Raw genomic sequence first — 20184 nt, forward strand, 5'->3', positions numbered from 1 at the left:
AAAAAAAAAAAAAAAAAAAAAAAAAAAAAAAAAAAAAAAGAGAGAGAGAGAGAAAAAAAGTAGATTAAAATAATTTGGTTAGGACTCAATATTTATACTTTAGCTGGGTGTGGTGCCCCCCACCCATAATTCCAGCAACTAGAGCGATTGAGGCAAGGAGGATTGCAAATTTGAGGTCAGCTTGGGCAACTAAGCAAGAACCTGTCTTTTGGGTTTTTTTGTTTGTTTGTTTTGTTTTTTGGTACTGGGGACTGAACTCAGGGGCACTTTACTACTGAGCCACATCCCCAGCCCTGCTTGCTGAGGATGGTTTGAACTCTGTCCTCCCATCTCAGTCTCCCAAGCCACTGGGATTTTAGGCATGTGCCACCACCACCTGGCTGAGACACTGTCTTTTAAAAAAAATGGTTCAGGGGTGCTGGAGATGTAGCTCAGTGGTAGAGCATCCCTGAATTCAATATAGGGGAGAAAAAAATAAAGAAAATTTACTTTATACTTTTTAAATTTTAAAAGAAGAAAATGATTATTTAAAAAAACCCAAAAGTTTAAAATTTTAATTTTTAACATAATAAAACAATAAATTTCCATCAATCCTATCCTTTGCTAACTCATTTATGGTATGTATATCTGTCCTACTCATTCATTACTCATAATCTATACAAACCATCAAAATGCTTTACCTAAGATGTAAGTTACCAAGGCCTTGATAGCTTAGCTAGTGTTCTCTGGTTGGCCCAGTCTAAGGACAACGATGGCTCAGATATCTAGTCATGTTTTTCTAGAGTACCTACAACCGCATTGCTGACCATTCATCTCTTCTGTCACTTTAAGCTGTTCACATTCACTATATCTTGTACTCCTTTCTCTTTCTCAACAATTAATGAATCTTCTTACCTATCTGTGTCTTGTACATATTCTACTTTTTTTAATATTAATTTTTTAATTTGTTTTAATTAGTTATACATGACAGTACAATGGTACATCTTCTACTTTTTATAAACTCATTTTCGCACATACATAGAAACTCTGTATTATATAAGCCAATAAATTAAGGTATTGAACATTAATGTGAGGATATCATTAGTATATTAAATTGATGGACTAAATACTAAATTAAGGAGTTGAATTTATATATCAATCAGGTGCAATGTGATGTAGAAATGAACTTTAGAAATGATGCGTGCGTTGTGTGGCAGTGGTGGCCTGAGAGAATCCAAGTCGTTTAAGGTGGAGATGTATTCCCAACCCCAGGTTGCAATAAGCACCCTAACTGTGCCCAATGGACCTGTAGCTGCTCCTGAGTCAGAAGGCCTGGACCATGTTCAGAGCACAAAGACGACAAAAGCTCAAGGAACATTTGTTAACAAAACAAAAACAAAAAACATTTTGCATACAAACAGAAAATCAGATATCCAGTAGAGAACAGAGAATAATGACATCTGAGGACCAGGTCCAAGAAGGGACAAAAATTCTGAAACTTAAACAAAAATGGGTAAAAAAGAAAATATCAAAAGAAACATGCCTCTAATCCCTGTGATACGACAGGTTGAGGCAGAAGGATCCCAAGTTCAGGGTCAGCCTAAGTAATTTTATGTTTCAATAAATTAAAAGGACTGGAGATGAGGCTGGGGTTGTGGCTCAGCAGTAGAGCGCAAGCCTAGCACACGCGAGTTGCTGGATTAGATCCTCAGCACCACATAAAAATAAATATATTGTGCCCATTTACAACTAAAAAAAAATACAATAAATAAATAAATAAAATAAAGGTATTGTGTCCATCTACAACTAAATATACATATATGTATTTAAAAAAAAGGGCTGGTGATGTAGTTCAGCGGTAGAGCACCCTTTGGTTCAATCCTTAGCCCACTAGTGTAAAGGCAGGGTGGGGAGCAAGAAAAAGGAAAAAAATATCAAAAGAGTAACAGTAATATAACAATGAGCTGGATACAGTAGTACAGGTCTGTAATCTTGGCTACTTGGGAGGCTAAGACAAGAGGATCACAAGCTTGATCCCAGACTGGGTAACTTCAAAACACCCTGTCTTAAAATAAAACCTTTTAATGAGTTAACCAATTCTACTACTGCAACTGAAACATAATTTTGAGGATGACAAACTCTGCAGTCATTACAAATTAAGGTGATCCCCAAAGTCAAAATAAAACATTAAAAGCCAGGTATTTCACCCTAAAAGCAATAATAAAAAGTAACAAATGACTGCAGAGAAACCAAAGCAAGATGTTATACACCCAAGAAACTTGTACTAGGATCTTATCTTGGCCAAACTATTCAGTCTAATATTAATTCATTTAGAAAACCTCTACAAGTCAAAGAGTTGTGCAACTACACAGATTTTCAACTACTCTCTCTAAAGCCACAAAGCCTCAGCCCGTAAACACCAGTAATGGGAAGTGAAAGAGGAGCCTCCAGTATGAATGCTACCATTAAATTTGTAAGCACTACATCCCAGAACACACAACGTATGTGACATCCTATTAGAAGTCACCATAATAATACCCAGGATACCATGAAGTAAGGAACCAGCAGAATCCCTGCTAGTGTTAAAATTCAAAAAGGGCCTCATGAAAAAGAATTATTACAGTCAAAAATGATTTTCTCTAGTGTCAAACCAGTTCTCAGAACATAAAAAGATATAAGGCATCACCATAGCATCTGAAATTGTAGCCGGGCCTGCTTCATCGTCTAATATCGAACTGATAGAAAAGCTAAAAAAAAAAAAATACACCAGTAAAGACATACTAGAACAAAAGCAATTGTTGAGAGGATCAGCTCAGTCCAGAGAAACTGCAGAAAAGAGAAAAGCTCATCTGAGTGATTGGAAAGCTGGTAAAGCAAAAGTAATGAAGAGCCATCCTAACTCAGTAGTTACCCAGCCTGAGCCTAAGTTCAAAATGAAAAATCATTTGGGTCCTGTCAGACTACCATGGCAAAAGAAGAGGAACAAAGGTTGCTTATGGAAAAAATTCTAAATAAAACATTTTTTTGAATGCCTGAACATAATTAAAAAGGGATGCCTCAAAGAAGAAATGTTACAAACATTGAATAATCTGGTCAAAATATATCAGTTGCATTATGAGAAAATGAGGTGTTAAAGATAAAATTTATGTTTTTACATTGACCATTTATCTATCTATCTATCTATCTATCTATCTATCTATCTATCTATCTATCTATTATCTATTTGCACCAGGGATTGAATCTAGGGGTGCTTTACCACTGAGCTATACCTTTAGCCCTTGGGTCTCACCAAGTTGCTGAGGGGCCTCGAACTTGAAATCTTGCTGCCTCAGCATCCCAAGCTGCTGGGATTACAGGTAAGTGCCACCACACCAGCAAAAAATTTTAAAATAATTCAATGTCATCTGGGCATGGCGGTGCTCACTGTAATGCCAGCAACAAGGGAGACTAAGGCAGGAAGACTGTAAGTTCGATACCAGCTTTGGCAATCTGATGAGATACTGTCTCAAAGTAAAATGGGCTGGGGCTATATGTCAGTGGTAGAACACCCCAGGACTCAATCTCCATAACTAACAAACAACCACCAAATTTATAATATACCTTCCTGCTTTTAAAACAGAATGACCACACTGCCCCTTTCTTTGATTAGTATGAAAGTAAAAATGAGGCTGGAAGTATAGCTAATTGGTAGACTGTATTGCCGAATATTCCTGAGGCCCTAGGTTGAATCCCTTATGGAACAAAGAAAGATCAACCCACTTCAAATGTTATGGGTTATGAAGTTTTCCACCAAACTTAATTTAACTAGACTGTTGTGCTCTGTTTCATCCCTTAAAATGTCTATGGTTCTTCATTATCTCTTTGTGTTTGTTTTTGGTACTGGAGATTTAATACAGAGGCACTTTACCATTGAGCCTCATTCCTAGCCCTTTTTATTTTGAAATATGGTCTCACTAAGTTGCATAGGGTCTTGCCAAGTTGCTGAGGCTGGTCTCTAACTTGTGACCCTCCTGCCTCAGCCTCCAATGTTGCTGGGATTACAGGCATGCACCACCATGCCTGGTTCACTATCATTTTTCATCTATGATACTAAGTCTGTATCTGTGCTCTCTTGGCTCATCTTTTGATTGTAAATGAGGTTACCAAGAATAGTTTAAGTAAATATGCCATTTTAAGTGAAGGTACTTCGTGTAAGAAAAAAAAAAAAGGTGCTCAATACAGTGAATATTCACAATTTTAAATCTAATGTGAGTTCCCTTGGTAACCTGTGTCAATGTTAAAACTTTAACTTTCATAGATTCATATGATAGTTTGTCATCTATTAGAATGGAGTGTGGGAAGGGAAATATAATAATATTTAATAAATGTCATTTTAAGTCTGGTCTGGTGGTATATACACACCACCTAGCAACTTGGGAGGCTAAGGTAGAAAGATCACAAGTTCAACGCCAGCCCCAGCAATTTAGCAAGGCCTAAGCAACATAGAGATGTGACTCAGTGATTAAATATCCCTGGGTTCAATCCTCAGTGCCAAATAAATTAATAAATGTTATTTTAATTTAGGAAGCATTTCTAAAATAGCCAATACTTGCACTGCTTTCTTCTTCATTATATAATATGTTCACATTTAAATCATGTCCTCTGAAACATAATTGTTACAATAAATACTTTTGTTCTCCCCACATAAATACCAATGAAATTGTTTTATAAGGCCAAGAAGTAATATTTAAATGGCATGTATCATGTCAACTCACAGTCTCAAATAAGTGGATTATAAAAAGATCAGTTTAATATATAATGTGAATGTGGTTGAAGATCATATACTTAGTCCTTTATGTTCATTCCATTTATACATTATCTTTTATTTATTGTCTTTTCATGTTGTAGAAAGTAAAAGTTTATGGTGCTTTTTTTTTTTTTTTTTTGCAATGCTGGGGATTGAACCCAGGGCCTATTGCATGTTAGGCAATTGATCTACCACGGAGTTATATCCCGAGCCCTTTCTTTTTTGAATTTTATTTTAGGACACAATTTTATTAAATTGCCCAGGCTCTCCTTAAACTTGTGATCCTTTTGCCTCATCTTCTTGATAACCGGGATTATAGGTATGTGCTACCTTACCAGCTAGAATTTCCATTGTTTTAAAATTATGCAGCCAATAAGTATACAATAATAATACCTGTATAAAAATTTGATATATGCATGGTTTCTAAGGCTTATTCAGTGTTAACCATCTTAATAAGCATTTTTTAACTTTTTAAAAATGTTTTTTCTTAGTTATCAATTATTGTTTATTTATTTATATGCAGTGCTGAGAATACCTCATACATGCTAGGCAAGTGCTCTACCACTGAGCCGCAAACACAGCCCCTTAAAAAATATTAAGGAAGAAAACATCATGTGCATTGGTACCTGCCTGTAATCCCAGCTACCCAGGAAGCTGAGGCAAGTTTGAGGATTGCAAGTTCAAGGATAGCCTTGGCAACTTAGTGAGACACTGTCTTTAAAAAAAAAAAAAAAAAAAAAAAAAAAGCTGTACCTTTCACTACCCTACTTCCTGACCACAATGCTACAAAAGCTGCACAAATATCTGAGCATATGCACTTAAAATTAAAGATAGTAGCAACCAGAGGTAAAGGGAGAAAGAGGCAACAAAAAATTCTCAGGGACAAATAGGCTCATTTATAAATACTAAATATTCAAAAATCAGATAAATAACATCTTGTATCAAAAATTACTTTTAATGAGATAATTTTTAGCATCTGAAAATATAGAATTAGGAAGCAAAATAAAAAAAGGTCTCACGGTGATGATTCCAGAATGATGCTATTAGCTTGTGTAGATGATGGAGATCTCTGACTCACAAAATCTTCACTTTGTGAAGTGTGAACCACATGGTCTACCAAATGACCAACTGAAGATGGTCGTAATCGGGTTCCCTCTTGTGTGAATGCAGAATTTCGACTAAATGAAGAAGAGAAAAAAAAGCTTTAATTAAAATATTCCAAGTTTCTTAATTTAAGACTAACTATGTTGACTAAGCAAAGTGTCTGACACAAACAAATCTGTCACAAGAATTTTACCCATTCAATCATTTATTATCTCTATCCAAATGTTTCTAGGTTTTAGTCACTACAATTTTATATTTTATCCAAAATTTATAAAATTGATTAGAATAAATGATTTAGAAATATCTTCTAGTCTAAATTCTTTTTTAATTCTTCTGTTTTTTATTTATGGGATTTCACATCCTAAGAACAGGCACCAAATACCATATTTCTATCCTTACAAGTGACTGTCATATAAATAATTGTTGTCATTACAATTGTTAGTTAAAACAGCTGATATTAGAGAATTTATTATGTACTACACATTGTTGTAAGCATTTTGCATATACCACCTCTTTTTATAATATGTATTTTTTTTAGTTATAGGTGGTCACAATACCTTTATTTTACTTTTACGTGGTACTGAGGATTGAACCCACTGCCTTACACGTGTCAGGCAAGCGCTCTACTACCGAGCCCCAGTCCCAGCCCCCATATACTACCTCTTTAGTCCTCAAAACAGTACTATAAGAAAGACACTGTTGGGGCTGGTGTTGTGGCTCAGAGGTAGAGTGCTTGCCTAGCATGTGCAAGGAAGGCCCTGGGTTCGATCCTCAGCACCACATAAAAATAAATAAATAAATAAATAAATAAATAAATAAAACAAAGATATTGTGTCCAACCACAACTAAAAAATAAATAAATATTAAAAAGACACTCTTATAATTTTGTAGATGAGGAAAATTAATTAATTTGCTCAAAGTTTAAAAAGCCTTACTATCTACCATAATTAGATGCAACACACTTATTACTATTAAAGTCCACATTCTTAACCACTACCCTGTACTAGCTATTTAGAATTTAAAAATACCTAAAATTGTTTCATTAATCCGAAAACTTAATAAGATGCTGTTAAGTAATTAATCATCTGTTTTAATTTTTCTTTTGTCATCTATAACTCATTATAATTATTTAGTGGTGCTGGTAACAAATGGAGAAATGTCTGGTTGCAAAAGGGAGTGAAAAAGAAGGTTCCAAAATTTCTTCAAACAAGCTGATGAGCATACACCTTATTTTATAAGGCAAACTAACTCAGTAATCTGCAATGGGCAAGATAGAAACTATGGAGTTCAAACAAACAAACAAAAAAGAAACTACATAGTCCAATTTATCTAGCAGGAAGGAAGACACCTAGGTATAAAGTTTTGTGAACCAATTTTTTTTTATACATATACTTTTTATTGTCCAATTGGTAGAAGTTTATTTTTCAGCTGATACTACCCATCAGTGATTTAGCTTTTAGAATTTAGTGAAAACTTATTGAACATTAATGTGTATAAAATATTTCTAAAGAAGACTTCTTCAAACATTAATATTCTAGCCAGGCATGGTGACTACTGCCTGTAACCCTAAATACTCTGGAGGCTGAGGCAGGAGGATCACAAGTTCAAAGCCAGCCTCAGCAACTTAGTGAGGTCCTAATCAACTCAGCAAGACTCTGTCTCTAAATAAACTATAAAAAAGGGCTGGGGATGTGGCTCAGTGGTTAAGCGCCCCTGGGTTCAATCCCTGGTACCAAAAAAAATAATATATACCAAATATTCTATACCAAAATTCAAGTATTCTACAAATGAACTTTATAGGATAACAAAGTTTGGTGTATATACATTTGGTTCATGTGCTGATACACATTTGTTTACCATTATCTTAATTAGGTGAACATAATGTTACTATTATAAAATTAAAATAATCAATACCTTTGGTCACAAGCTCCTTGTTTTATTATTAACACCAAAAGCATTTTATGATAAATGCTATAAAAAGTGCTAAATCACAAAGTTCTTTTTAGCATAGATAAAGCTAAGCTTATGGGGACTACTGTTGTAAATTCTTTTCTAGGCCACAGAAAATGAATGGGATGTTTTTGCTTTGCTATGGATTGAACCCAGGGTCTTGCACATGCTAAGCCAAACATTATCACAAAGTTACACCCCTATAGTAGGGTGGGGTTTTATATAAGAGAATAGCATCATTTTGTAAAGCATTTACAAACAATCTTTACACTGAGAAATTCTGTTGGGAATTCACATGGAAAAGGATGTGTAAAAAACAATCTGAAGAGATTTTAAGTCCACTAATAGATCTTAATTTATTCATTAGTGACGTTTACTATGAAGGACAACTACTGAGGAAACTGAGGGTCAATGCGCTACTTCCTCATTCTCCAAAGCTATTATTCCATGCCACTTTTGCCATAAGCAAGGAGGATATAATGCTATGGAGCAACAAAAAACATACTTGATCAAAAAGAGTTAAATTTTTATGTAGACACTCATGGAAATATACAGCTAATAATCTGGCAACTAGCTAAATACAAACTTGGTGTTGGATAGTACTTACTGATTAGGAGACCCAGGTGGAGATCGAGATGGAAGGCTTTGTGTTTCTAACCTGTCATCAGATATTGAATTTCTGCTTACTACTTCCCAATCCATTAATTTCCGTGCCAAAGGTTTACTTGGGGATCTGCAGAAATAATTTAAATAATACATTAAGAGTTTTATTTTTATAGTCCAAACTATAAACCAAATTCTTAAGTGTTTTAATAGATTACGCTCTAGATGAGTCAGCATAAATTACAAATAAATGTAATTTATTTCTTTCTTATATATAAACTTTCTTATAATAGCAAAGTGGATTTTTCTTTTTTACAAAAGCATTTTAGAAGGTTAACTATTCTGTCTTGTGGTGAGGAGTGATTACTTGTCAGCTATCATAGTGATATAAATATGAGAACTAAAAGTAATCTTCAAATAAAAAGATCTTGATATTGATCTGTGCAGAGATCATAAACCCTTAGAATTTTAGGAGTGTTAACAACTAAAAAACCCCCAAACTTTTTAATATGCAAATTCCAAAACTGGTCAAAATTCATTGAAAATGTATGGCATCTATTTAAACCAGCTTTTAGAAATTCAGGGTTATATGGAGGCTAATACAATTAATTAAGCTCCTTATATAAAAATATATAATAAATCATCTTCCAGGTTTTTAAAATTTCTGTAATAAATTCACACCACATAAAATGTTTGTTATTTTCCGTTACATCATAATTTTTAAAAAACATTCTATTATCCTACTACATCATGCCAGGCACAGTGGCACATAGCTATAATCTCAGTGACATGGGAGGCTGAGGCAGGATGATTGCAAGTTCAAAACTAATCTAAGCAATTTAGCAAGGCACTAAGCAACTCGGCAAGACCTGTCTTTAAAAAAAAAAAAAAAAATCCCCATTACAAAAGTAAAAAAGAAGATCATAAAAATGTAGGTAGAATTTTTGTGTGAAATAAAAAAAAAAACCAAAGCTATTTTTAGTTATAATTCATAGGATTTCTTTTTCTAACTTATTAGGACTTTTCCCCTTAAAGTTTGCCACCCCCCCAACCTGTCATGTACTGTACGCACACTTTTGTATAAATAAAAAAGATTATTAAGCAAGGCATAAGGCAAATTAATATTAAGTCACACAATTACAACTGAAACAGTGTCACGTATATAGTAGAAAGCATTAAAATAATTATAAGGAGAACTGAATACTAGTTTTTGCCTTCCCCTAACAAATCAGTTAAGTTTCTATATCTATTGGTATAATATGATCCTTATGCCCTTCACATTACCTCTGAATTTAATGATTTGTGATAATTAAATTTTCAGAGCAATGTTTTAGTTTTACTAACATGAGTTAACTTAATTTACTTACGAATCCAAACCACAAAAATGTCCTAGCATTTTAGGAATTCATAGTCAAAAACTTTTTAGTTTGGTATAATAATATCTCCTTAATTTAAAAAATAATGGGCATTTAAAAAAAAAAGAGATATAATGTTGGTTAAACAAAAAGACATAGATTCATTTTCCATAAGTAAATTCAAAATAATTTAAGTATGAATATTTCCCACTATCATGAGTTTAAGTTACAGGATACCATTTAGTTCAACTCCTTCACACTGCAATGCAAATGTTCATATCAATCAAAACAAAATTAATATGTATTATTTCATTCATTTTTTTAAAATAAACTTACCATAACTTACCATTTATGGCTCTTCTATTAGTGCTAATCCTTAAGGTTTATAAACTATTCTTCCCTCATATCTTAAGACTACTAAATGAAAGCTGTAAGAGAGTTCACTATCTATAGTTAGGACATCAACTACTTTCATTTTCTAAGAGAAGGAAAAAAATCCTTTGAAGGAAGAAAATATCCAGTATACTCACCTACTATAAACCGTCAAAACTCTTTACTCTTCTTCATAAGACTAGGCATGTTTGGAATGCTTCGAATTCAAAGCTAAATTTCAGGTATTTTATTTTATTAACAGTTTTAACCTCAGAGACCCACCCACTCAAACTTGCTGTCTATGTTTCCTGTTGAGTGTGGAAATTTCAGAGAAAAAAATACCACACTGCAGTGTGTTTGCAATGTGGTAAATTTATTTTCTGACCATGGCACCTATTTTTCTGTTGTATGAGAATGCTGTTTTGCTTTCTTCTTAATTATATGATAACTGAGGAAGTATGAAAGCAATTTGAAGAGTTGAAATAAGAAAAAAATGCTATAAAATTTATAATAAAAAATTTAAGAAGAAATTTTTTCTATCTATTTATACTGTCAACTAAAATTTCAAAACAGGTGAGAAATTCTGGAATTCTTTAATATTTTGCCAAAATAATTTAAAAGTTGCTGAAATTACTACAGAAATTTGATGTATATGGATCAGGTCATCACAACAATATTATATTAGGAAAACAATCCCAGAAAGTCTAGTCTTTTAAACATGAAAGGATAAATAAAATAGCCCAGTACCACTAAAACCTCTTCCCAGTTGATGACTTCTTACTTCAAGGAGAATTCATAAAATTCCAGCAAAACAGAAGGAATAGAATAGACATTTGAGGATTATCATGTCGGAATTCCAGCTCTACTGTTCACTGAATGCAAACTTGTTTTATAAAATAACCTATTAACTTCACATTTTAATAATGACTACACAAAATGAACAAGTAAGATGTAGGTATAGTTTCTAAAAGCTGATATGACCAAAAATATTAAAATGATATTAATAAAGAAACTTTTTGTGGTGCTGGGGAGACAGCTCAGAGAGAGTGTGCTTGCTTAGCATGTGCAAGGCCATGGGTTTGATCCCCAGCACTACCAAAAAACAAATAAACAATAAGTAAATAAATAAATAAAACAGAAACCATTTGCATTTGCTATTAACCTTATGGTAAAAATACACTTATAATACTGTATTCATGGACATAATATTATAGCTATCTTTAAATTTTATCTTTATTTTTTTTTAGTAAATATTAAGTAAGAAAAAAGCTTACTGTTAGGAAAGGAAAGAAAAAGGCTTAAGGATATTGTTCTGGTGCAGTTGTAACAGGAAAAATATTTTCATTTTAATAAGTACTTAAATGAGTATTACAAAATAAATTATAATACTCAGAGCTAGAAAAAATTCATTCTAAGTTAGAATAATAAAGTTGATAAGGAAATTATTTCTTCCCTAAGAGCAATTGCAAAGAAAACAATTTTATATTAACACTTACTGTGCATTTTAACTTTGTACAGGTCTTTATTACTAACTGGAAATAATGGTGTCTAGCACTGCAAAAAGGAGGATTTTGAGTAATTTCAGGAATCATGTAAATTAGGATAACCATCTCTGTGTTTTGACTTTTTCCTCCCTTCCAAAATAACCAAGCCACTAAAATTTATATTAAATAAAAAGATAACTTCCCCTCATAAATCTAAAACTAAGATATAAGAATAAACTGAATTCAAAACTTTTCTGAACAAATGCTAAAATGAATTATACTATTAAAATTCAAGAAAACTTATCACAGCAAAATGCTATATCCCTAACCTGCTGAATCCTTCCCACCAAGCCATTTTCATAGACTGTTTCCCTGTTAGATAGATTATTCATAGACAAATCAGAAAGAAGGTAACCCCAGAAGAAAGGAAAAAAGGTACGTAAATTTTACTCAAACACAAAATACATCTTTCTACAATTTTTTGCTTTAAATATAAGTAGCTCATAGTTATTATTTATTTTTATAAGCTCTTAATACATATTACTGTGACAATCACAAATAGTCTTAGCAACAACTCTTACTGTGAAGGCAGGGACATGGCAGGGGCAAAGGAAAGAACTCAAAAGTTAGATTTACATTTAACTGTAAAAGTATTTAACTGTTTATAAAGACTTACTGCCATTATAAATGATTAGATTTTTTTCAGTATCAAAGAAAATGTGCGTGATATGTTAAGTGATCAAAGCAAGCAACAGAAAGCATGAAACAATTTTGAAACAAATATATACATACATATATCTATAAATGCACAGAAAAATCTTGAATAAACCCTGGAAAAAATTTAAAATGGTTGTTTTGGGATGACAATTTTTCTTTAGGATATTTGACAATGTTGGAATTTTAAATTTAAATATGTATCCTATCTCTCATTTTCATTAATTAGAAAAAAGGATTAATTTTCATTTGGGGAAGGAAGGAAAACAAATCAATTGTGTGAATAAAGAAAAGGACTTGTGACTATTCTGAAATCATTTAGAAAAAATTTTTAATAACTTTAATTCTTCAAAAAAAAATTCAGACACTGAAACAGAATTGGCTTACCTTGCAAATACCCTGTCTTTATTTGCCTTTTCTTTGCCATACTGAACTGACTGGACTTCAGTTCTCCCACTGAAATACATAAATATGTACAATATCTTAAAGAGAACTACAAGATAAAATGACAACACACAATATGATTATATTACAATTTTGTATGCGACAAGACATTTCCAACAACAACAATAATGACAACAAAAGCAGAATAAGACTATTAGACTGAACCACATTCCAGTTCTACCTGGATGGATGAAGTTTTCCCATTAATGAACAGACATGTGTTCCACAGACATTTTATTTTCAAATACTTAGAGTATGAGCAAAATAGTTTTGTGTGAGAGGAATTCCTTCCTGGTTCTGCCCTGCAAAAACATTCTCTCTAGAGTAAGAAACAGGCTGTTGTGCCCTAGTTTAAACAAACTCTACCAGCCCTGTCCTGTCCCCACAGGTTTGGGGTTTAGCTAGTGTCTCCACTATTCCTTAAGCAAGGAGCTGAAACATGGGGGATGATCTTGGGAGAACTGCTCTTTCTTTGGGCAAGCTTTTCTTCCTTTCAACTGCTAATAATCATACAGATAATGAGGACTGTTACATATATCCTCAACTCCCTACATGTCCAGATGTGGGGCAATTTCAGATTTCCAAATATAGAAAGGAAAACTAAGGACAGAAATAACATTAGGAGTTGGGCACTAAGATATTTATCTTGAAACCAATTAGTTGATCAGTAACACTTTATGCAAGGAATCTGATTATCCTCCTTTGTACACCAGTGTGTTCACACCAACTTTGTTAATAAAGGGTTGATTCTTAGAGAATTTTAAGATTTGTGACATCTCATTACTTAAGTGTGAATATATTTCTAGTACATCAAATATAACCATTTACAAATGCAGATATCAATGCATGTAAGACTAGCCAAATAAAAGTCTCCAAAGCTACTCAAGCAATTTTAAGACCATTTTCCATGGATAAATATCAATAAGTGTGATCTGAAGAGCATGCTTGTGAGGTTTTAATGGAAAAATGAGAAACAGTAACATGATATTTTAATGCTAATAAGTTGAACTTTCCTAAGAAAGTATATTTCCTCTAAGGAAGACATAATAAATTAAGGTCCCCCACTATTTGTATTTCCACATTAGAATAAGATTTAATCCCTTGGATATTCTGGAACAGAGATAACAGGGTGTGCATGGGGAGGCTGGTGGGGAAAATAATACTTCTGTCTAATGTTACCAGTCAAAATAATATTTCAACATTTTAGGTATGACAATAGTACCTGTATTGTCAACCACCACTTAACTATGAGGGAAAAAGTGCTTATTTAGTGTATAGTTATTAGGTATAAGACTGTTAAACATTTGTCATGCTGCCTTTCTTACTTCATTTATAAGACTACTAGTCACTCTAGTGATTAAAAAGTGCTTTAGATAATTTTTAAAGTTCTTAGGAACTATAAACATAAAGCTTAATCTTTAAAACTATAAATATATATGGCAAGTATATATGGTTTGTATATACACACTAACTTAATGTGGACTGAGCTGTCATAGTGATGGGGGCAGACAGATGTGAGTAGTGGGAACACAAGGTTAAAAGAATAATTCTATAGTATGGGCCCACTGTGCTGACCCCCACGTGCTTTCTTTTCCAAGAAGTAATTTACCTGTAGCCCTGCCTGGCTTAAGTAGACAGGATATGTTGCATTCCTCTGTAAACTACTTATTATCTATACGAGAAATGTAGGCCCAAAATAACATAGATAAGAAAACCCCAAGTTACCCTGAAGAGGAATACTTCTGTGACTCTTTTCACAGACCAGATCCCAAAACTCAGGGAGATAAGGATAATTCCTTTTAACCATAAAATCTGTAAGAATTCATGGTTAAGAATCCAATTTGAACAGGTCAGTATATGCTAAGGTGACTCAGAGCTGTCATGGCAGTGGAGATTTCAAAGTCTGATGTCATCCTTCTGCCAGTCAAAAGTTAAGAGGTGGGCCTGAGTGGGACTCTCTGGAAATTTCTCTGGGATCTCCAATAAAAATGAAGTGCAGGAGAGGCTAATTATCCCTCTTTTCTCTGACAGGACCCATTTTCTGGCTTGAGAGTGTCCTCTTTCCCTTTTCCTATCCCTTCAATAAACTCATGCCTATTGCTCTGCTGACATGTCTGAAATCTTTCTGACTTGACTGCAAAAATCAGCTTTTGAAGGTTGGACAATAAGTATCAATTCTGTCCTTTTGTGCTCTGCTACAATTAGCAAGGGGTTTTGAGTGAATACACTCCATTTTGTAGATTCCTTTGCTACCTGTCTTTCTGTTACATTCCGTTTTCAGAAGGCACTGATGGAAGATCAGAAAGTAGAGAAAGGCAGAGCTGGAAACAGGAAAGTACTGGTAGCTGCTTTAAGTTGTGGGAACAGGGCACAGTGGGAAACAGCATCTTATAGATGGTTCCATCCTTGGCTAAAGCAACACTTCTCTGGATGATTCAGAATTGTGACAGTGGCTCTAACAGTGTAGTACCAAGTCCAGGCCTGGGAATTCCAGCCCAGAGTGACCCAAGCTTTTGATCCTTGGGCATTCTCCCTTCTTCCGTTTGCCTCTTCACAGCCCTCTTATTCCCTATTGCCTTCCCAGTCTTTTTAACACCTGTATAACCATTTCCCTCGATTAAATTGCTTTTATTTGAAATATCAAAAAGGCTTTGTTCCTCTAACTAAATCCTGACAGATACATTAATTATCCAGTGAAGAGGATTCAAATGGCACATTCTTATTCAAAAGGCTGGATTTACAATTGAATTTCATAATAAGGAAGGAACAATTTATTTACTTAAAATATTTTGTAGTTTTAGATGAACAGCATGCTTTTATTTTGCTTATTTTTATGTGGCGCTAAGGATGGAACCCAGTACCTTACACATGCTAGGCAAGCGCTCTGCCACTGAGTTATAGCCACAGAAGGAACAATTTAAACAATACCAGAGAGTTTATGTTGCATATTATCTATAACACAGTCTTTAAAGGCTTAGTATTGTTATTAGAATATAGAACACCAAAATCTGACAGTAGATTACTGATCTTTTGAACAATAAGAAAGTGCCAGGAGGGCTGGGGATGTGGCTCAAGTGGTACCATGCTCGCCTGGCATGCGTGCGGCCTGGGTTCGATCCTCAGCACCACATGCAAAACAGAGATGTTGTGTCCACCGAAAACTAAAAAATAAATATTGAAATTCTCTCTCTCTCTCTCTCTCTCTCTTTAAAAGAAAAAAAAAAAATAGGCTTGTTTAAAAAAAGAAAAAAAAGAAAGTGCCAGGAGTTAAATATATATACATATGTCTGTATATAAATATATATGCTTATTATTTATAAGTAATTAAGTAATATAAAAAAGGTCTAAAAAGAAAAAAAACTGTTTTTTTTTTTTCTACCAACAAATCATCATCATTAAGCACAGGTAAAAATCATTTTGAAAAAAGTCTTGAAATAGAGACAGAATCTTAACGTGAATACAAGATATATGCCACTTGTTTAATTTTTACTTTTTTTGAGACAGGGTCTTACTACATTGTCTAGGCTAGCCTCAAATTCCTGGGATCAGGGCTGGGATTGTGGCTCAGTGGTAGAGCGCTTGCCTAGTACATGTGAGGCACTGGGTTCGATCCTTAGCATCACACACACAAAATAAACAAATATAATAAAGCTATTTAAAAATTTCTGGGATAGAGCAATACTACTACCTCACTCTCTGAATTGGCTGAGACTACAGGCACGTATGACCATGCTTAATTATAATCCAATTTTAACTGAAAAAGATAATGCTGATTTCCTTTGAAATAAAAGAAAGGAAAAGATGCTGTTTGTTTAAAAAAAATAAGGAAAAAAGATTGGGAAAGCTTAAGAAGTTCATGTATTAATATTTAAAGCTATACACTAAGGATTCAAATACTTCTTCTTACTTGTCTTTTTTTTTTTCTTTTCTTTTCTTTTTTGTGGTACTGGGGATTGCACCCAGGGGCCAGGGGCACTCTACTATTGAGCTACATCTTCCCTTGCTTTTTAAATTTATTTTGAGATAGGCTCTAAGTTGCTCAGGCTGGCTTTGAACTTGCAATCCTGCCTTATCCTCTTGAGTTGCGGGTATTACAGGTGTGGTTCAATTTCCTTTTTAAAATAATTAATTAATTAATTAATTAATTTTAAAGTTAGAGTATTTATTTTACATTTTAAAATTTTACCATTTATTTCTATTCAGTAGTTATTATTTTTACAATTGTAAAGTATTAATTCTATTTGAATGATTTAATCTTCATTCTAAGAGAAGAATTTTTCTTATTTTGACTTATCTCTTGGTTGGCTTAATTTTACTATGAGTAGATGTTTTTCAAAGGCTCAGAGATTTTATATTACATGAGGTTTAACATACTGAATAATGTCATCCTGACTTTAGACTTGAATGGCAACCTGGGTGAGCTTAATATTTTTTAGTCTCTTATTTTCATTAGGACTTCAGAGACAAAGAGTGGTCCACAAGCTACATAAGCCCGAAGACAAGTTTCATTTGGCATATTCATTGTTCAAAAAATATTTAATCCAAATAGATAAACTTCTAGCAAGACAAGTTATCAATATCAATTAGACAAGCAACATTGCTAAATTCTGGACATATTAAAAAGATAATGGTAACATTATGAACCTTATGCTAACAAAGCCAGTAACTTACATGAAATGGGAAAATCTGTTTAAAGAAAAACTACCAAAGTTTGCTCAGGACTGTCTTATCTATTAAAATTTTTGGACATTTATTCAAAACGTTCTAAGAAATAAAACTGCCAGAAGGATTAATTGGTAAATTCTTTTTCTTTTCTCACTATTTAAAACTCATTGGGGTTGTGGCTCAGTGGTAGAGTGCTCGCCTAGCATGCACAGGGCACTGGGTTCGATCCTCAGCACCACATAAAAAATAAAATAAATAAATAAAACTCCTTTATTAGCAATCACAAAAGAGATCAATAATATCCAAGGCTGGTGAAGTGTCTTTCACAATTGGAATGCAATGCCTATTATTTATTTATGCCACTTTCCCCCCATATTTTTAATTGGTGCATTATAATTAAACACAACAGTGGGATTTGTTCCTATATCTTCATACATGCACACAATATAACAATGTAATTTGGTTTAATTAGTAAATTCTATCAAACATTTACAAAGGAAATTAGAGCATTACCACACAAACTCTCCCAGGAAAATAGAGATATTCCAATTTCTTCAATAAGGCCAATATTACCCTGACACAGAAACCTGACAATGTCACTATAAGATAGAAAACTACATACCAATATCCTTCATGAGCACAGATGCAAAATTTCTAAACAAAATTTTAACAAGTTTATTTAGACAGCATATAAAAAAGAGAGCATTATCCCAGGAATAGAAAACTGGTTTGACACTTGAAACTCAAAAAGTAACTGATAATATTAACAAACTGAAAAGAAAACCATATGATAATCTCAATAATTACAGAGAAAGCATTTAACAAAAATCAACACACAATCCTAACAAAAACTTTCAGGAAAGAAGAAACAAGAAGTTCTTTAACATGCATGAATGATATGGGGCATCTAGAAAAACCTACAACCAAAATCATAGTTCACAATGAATAGATGACATGCTTTCTACCAAGATGAAGTAGAAGGCAAGGAAGTCTGCTCTCATCACTTGTATTCAACACTATTCAACATGGTAATCCAGATGGAACAATAAGGAAAGAAAAAGAAAAAGCATCAGATTAGAAGGGAAGAACTAAAACCATCTTTACCTTACAGGTAGAAAATCTGTTGGAAACTGCTGGGCTCAGTGGCACACACCTGTAATCCCAGTGGCTTGGGAGGCTGAGGCAGGAGGATCATGAGTTTAAAGCTAGCCTTAGCAACTTAGCAAGGCCCTAACCAACTCAGTGAGATCCTGTCTCTAAATAAATATTAAAAAGGGCTGGGGATGTGGCTCAGTAGTTAAGTGCCTCTGGGTTCAATTCTTGGTACAAAAAAAAAAAAAAATCTGTTGGAAACTATAAGAACGCTCCTATAATAAATGAGTTTAGCAAGGCTTCAGGAAACAAGGTCAACATTAAAAAATCAACTGCATTTCTTCTAATGGCAACGATCAATTTGAAATCAAAATTTAACAAATACCATTTATGGATAAAAATATGAAATACGTAAAGCTAAATTTGACAAAGACGTGCAAGACTTGTACATAAAAAACTAAAAACATTGCTGGAGAAATAAAAGAAAACCACATATTATGCTTCATGAGTTGGAAGAGCCTATATTTTTAAGATATCAATTCTCCAAAAATGGATATACAGATTCGGCATGATTCCAATTAGAATCCCTTTTTCATAGAAATTGGTAAAATAACTCTAAAATTCAAATGGAAATACAAAGTGGCTAGAATATCCAAAATAACTTTTAAAAGAGGAGCAAAGCTGGAGGACTAATAATAAAAAAAAGTTCAACAACAGGACGATACAAATGAGCTACTCATTTTTGACAAAAGTGAAAAGGAACAACTAGATATAAATGTTCAAAAAATGAACTCCAACCCATATTTCACATCAAATATAAGAATTATATCCAAATGTATCACCTAAATGTAAGAACTAAATGTAAGAGCAAAAACTATAAAACTCTTAGAAGGAAACAGAAATAAATCTTTGTGACCTTGGATTAGGCAAATATTTCTTAGATATGAGAACAAAAGAAAAGTCGATAAAAGAACAAACTAATAAGCTTAACTCCATCAAAATTTAAAATCTGTTCTCTTGATACTGGTAAACACTAAAAAGATAACAGTAAGCATTATCTTTGAGGACCTGGTAGAGCTAGAAGTCCATTTTTTTGGGTGGTGGGAGGAATTGAACCCAGGGTTTTATGTATGTTAGGACAAGTATCCTACAACTGGGTTACACCCTCAGTCCTAAAATAGAACTTACACTGCAGGAAAGTACACTGCATACACTGCAGGAAAGTTCACAAAGGTACAACTGCTTGGACAAAATGTTCAACAGTTCTTAAAAAGTTAAACATGCAACTACCATATGAGCTGGCCATTATACATTTAGGTATTTACCTAAGAAAATATCCCTACAAAGACTTCCATATGCATGTTCACAGTAGCTTTATTTGTAATAGCCTGAATCTGGAAACAATCCACTTGATACCCATCATCAAATGGATAACCAATTATTTATCTACACAATGGACTATTACTCTGCAATAGAAAGAAATGAGCTATAAATGCAGGCAAGAATATGGATGAATCTTAAAGTAATTATCCTGAGTAAAAGTGGATTGACTAAAGACTAAAAAGAATACTTAATATGTTTCACTTTACATAAAAATCCTAGAAAATTTATAAAGACAGAGAACAGATCAGCAGTT

At 33.3% G+C, this 20184-nt stretch overlaps 1 protein-coding gene and 1 pseudogene across 1 annotated transcript in view; one reads left to right on the plus strand and one right to left on the minus strand.

Annotated features, from left to right (window-relative positions):
• Positions 1 to 20184, minus strand: part of Ptpn4 (protein tyrosine phosphatase non-receptor type 4) — a 126363-nt gene that overhangs the window by 39114 nt on the left and 67065 nt on the right. Inside the window, exons 12-14 of the mRNA XM_048810443.1 lie at positions 12735 to 12803; positions 8427 to 8552; positions 5785 to 5943 (exon numbers count right to left, since the gene is read on the minus strand). Of these exons, the coding sequence (XP_048666400.1) occupies positions 5785 to 5943; positions 8427 to 8552; positions 12735 to 12803 (354 nt within the window). The remainder of the gene's footprint in view (positions 1 to 5784; positions 5944 to 8426; positions 8553 to 12734; positions 12804 to 20184) is intronic.
• Positions 1177 to 4189, plus strand: LOC107155704 (annotated as a pseudogene).

The sequence above is a fragment of the Marmota marmota genome, unplaced genomic scaffold (assembly GCF_001458135.2).
Source record: "Marmota marmota marmota unplaced genomic scaffold, marMar, whole genome shotgun sequence".
Lineage (NCBI taxonomy): Eukaryota > Metazoa > Chordata > Mammalia > Rodentia > Sciuridae > Marmota > Marmota marmota.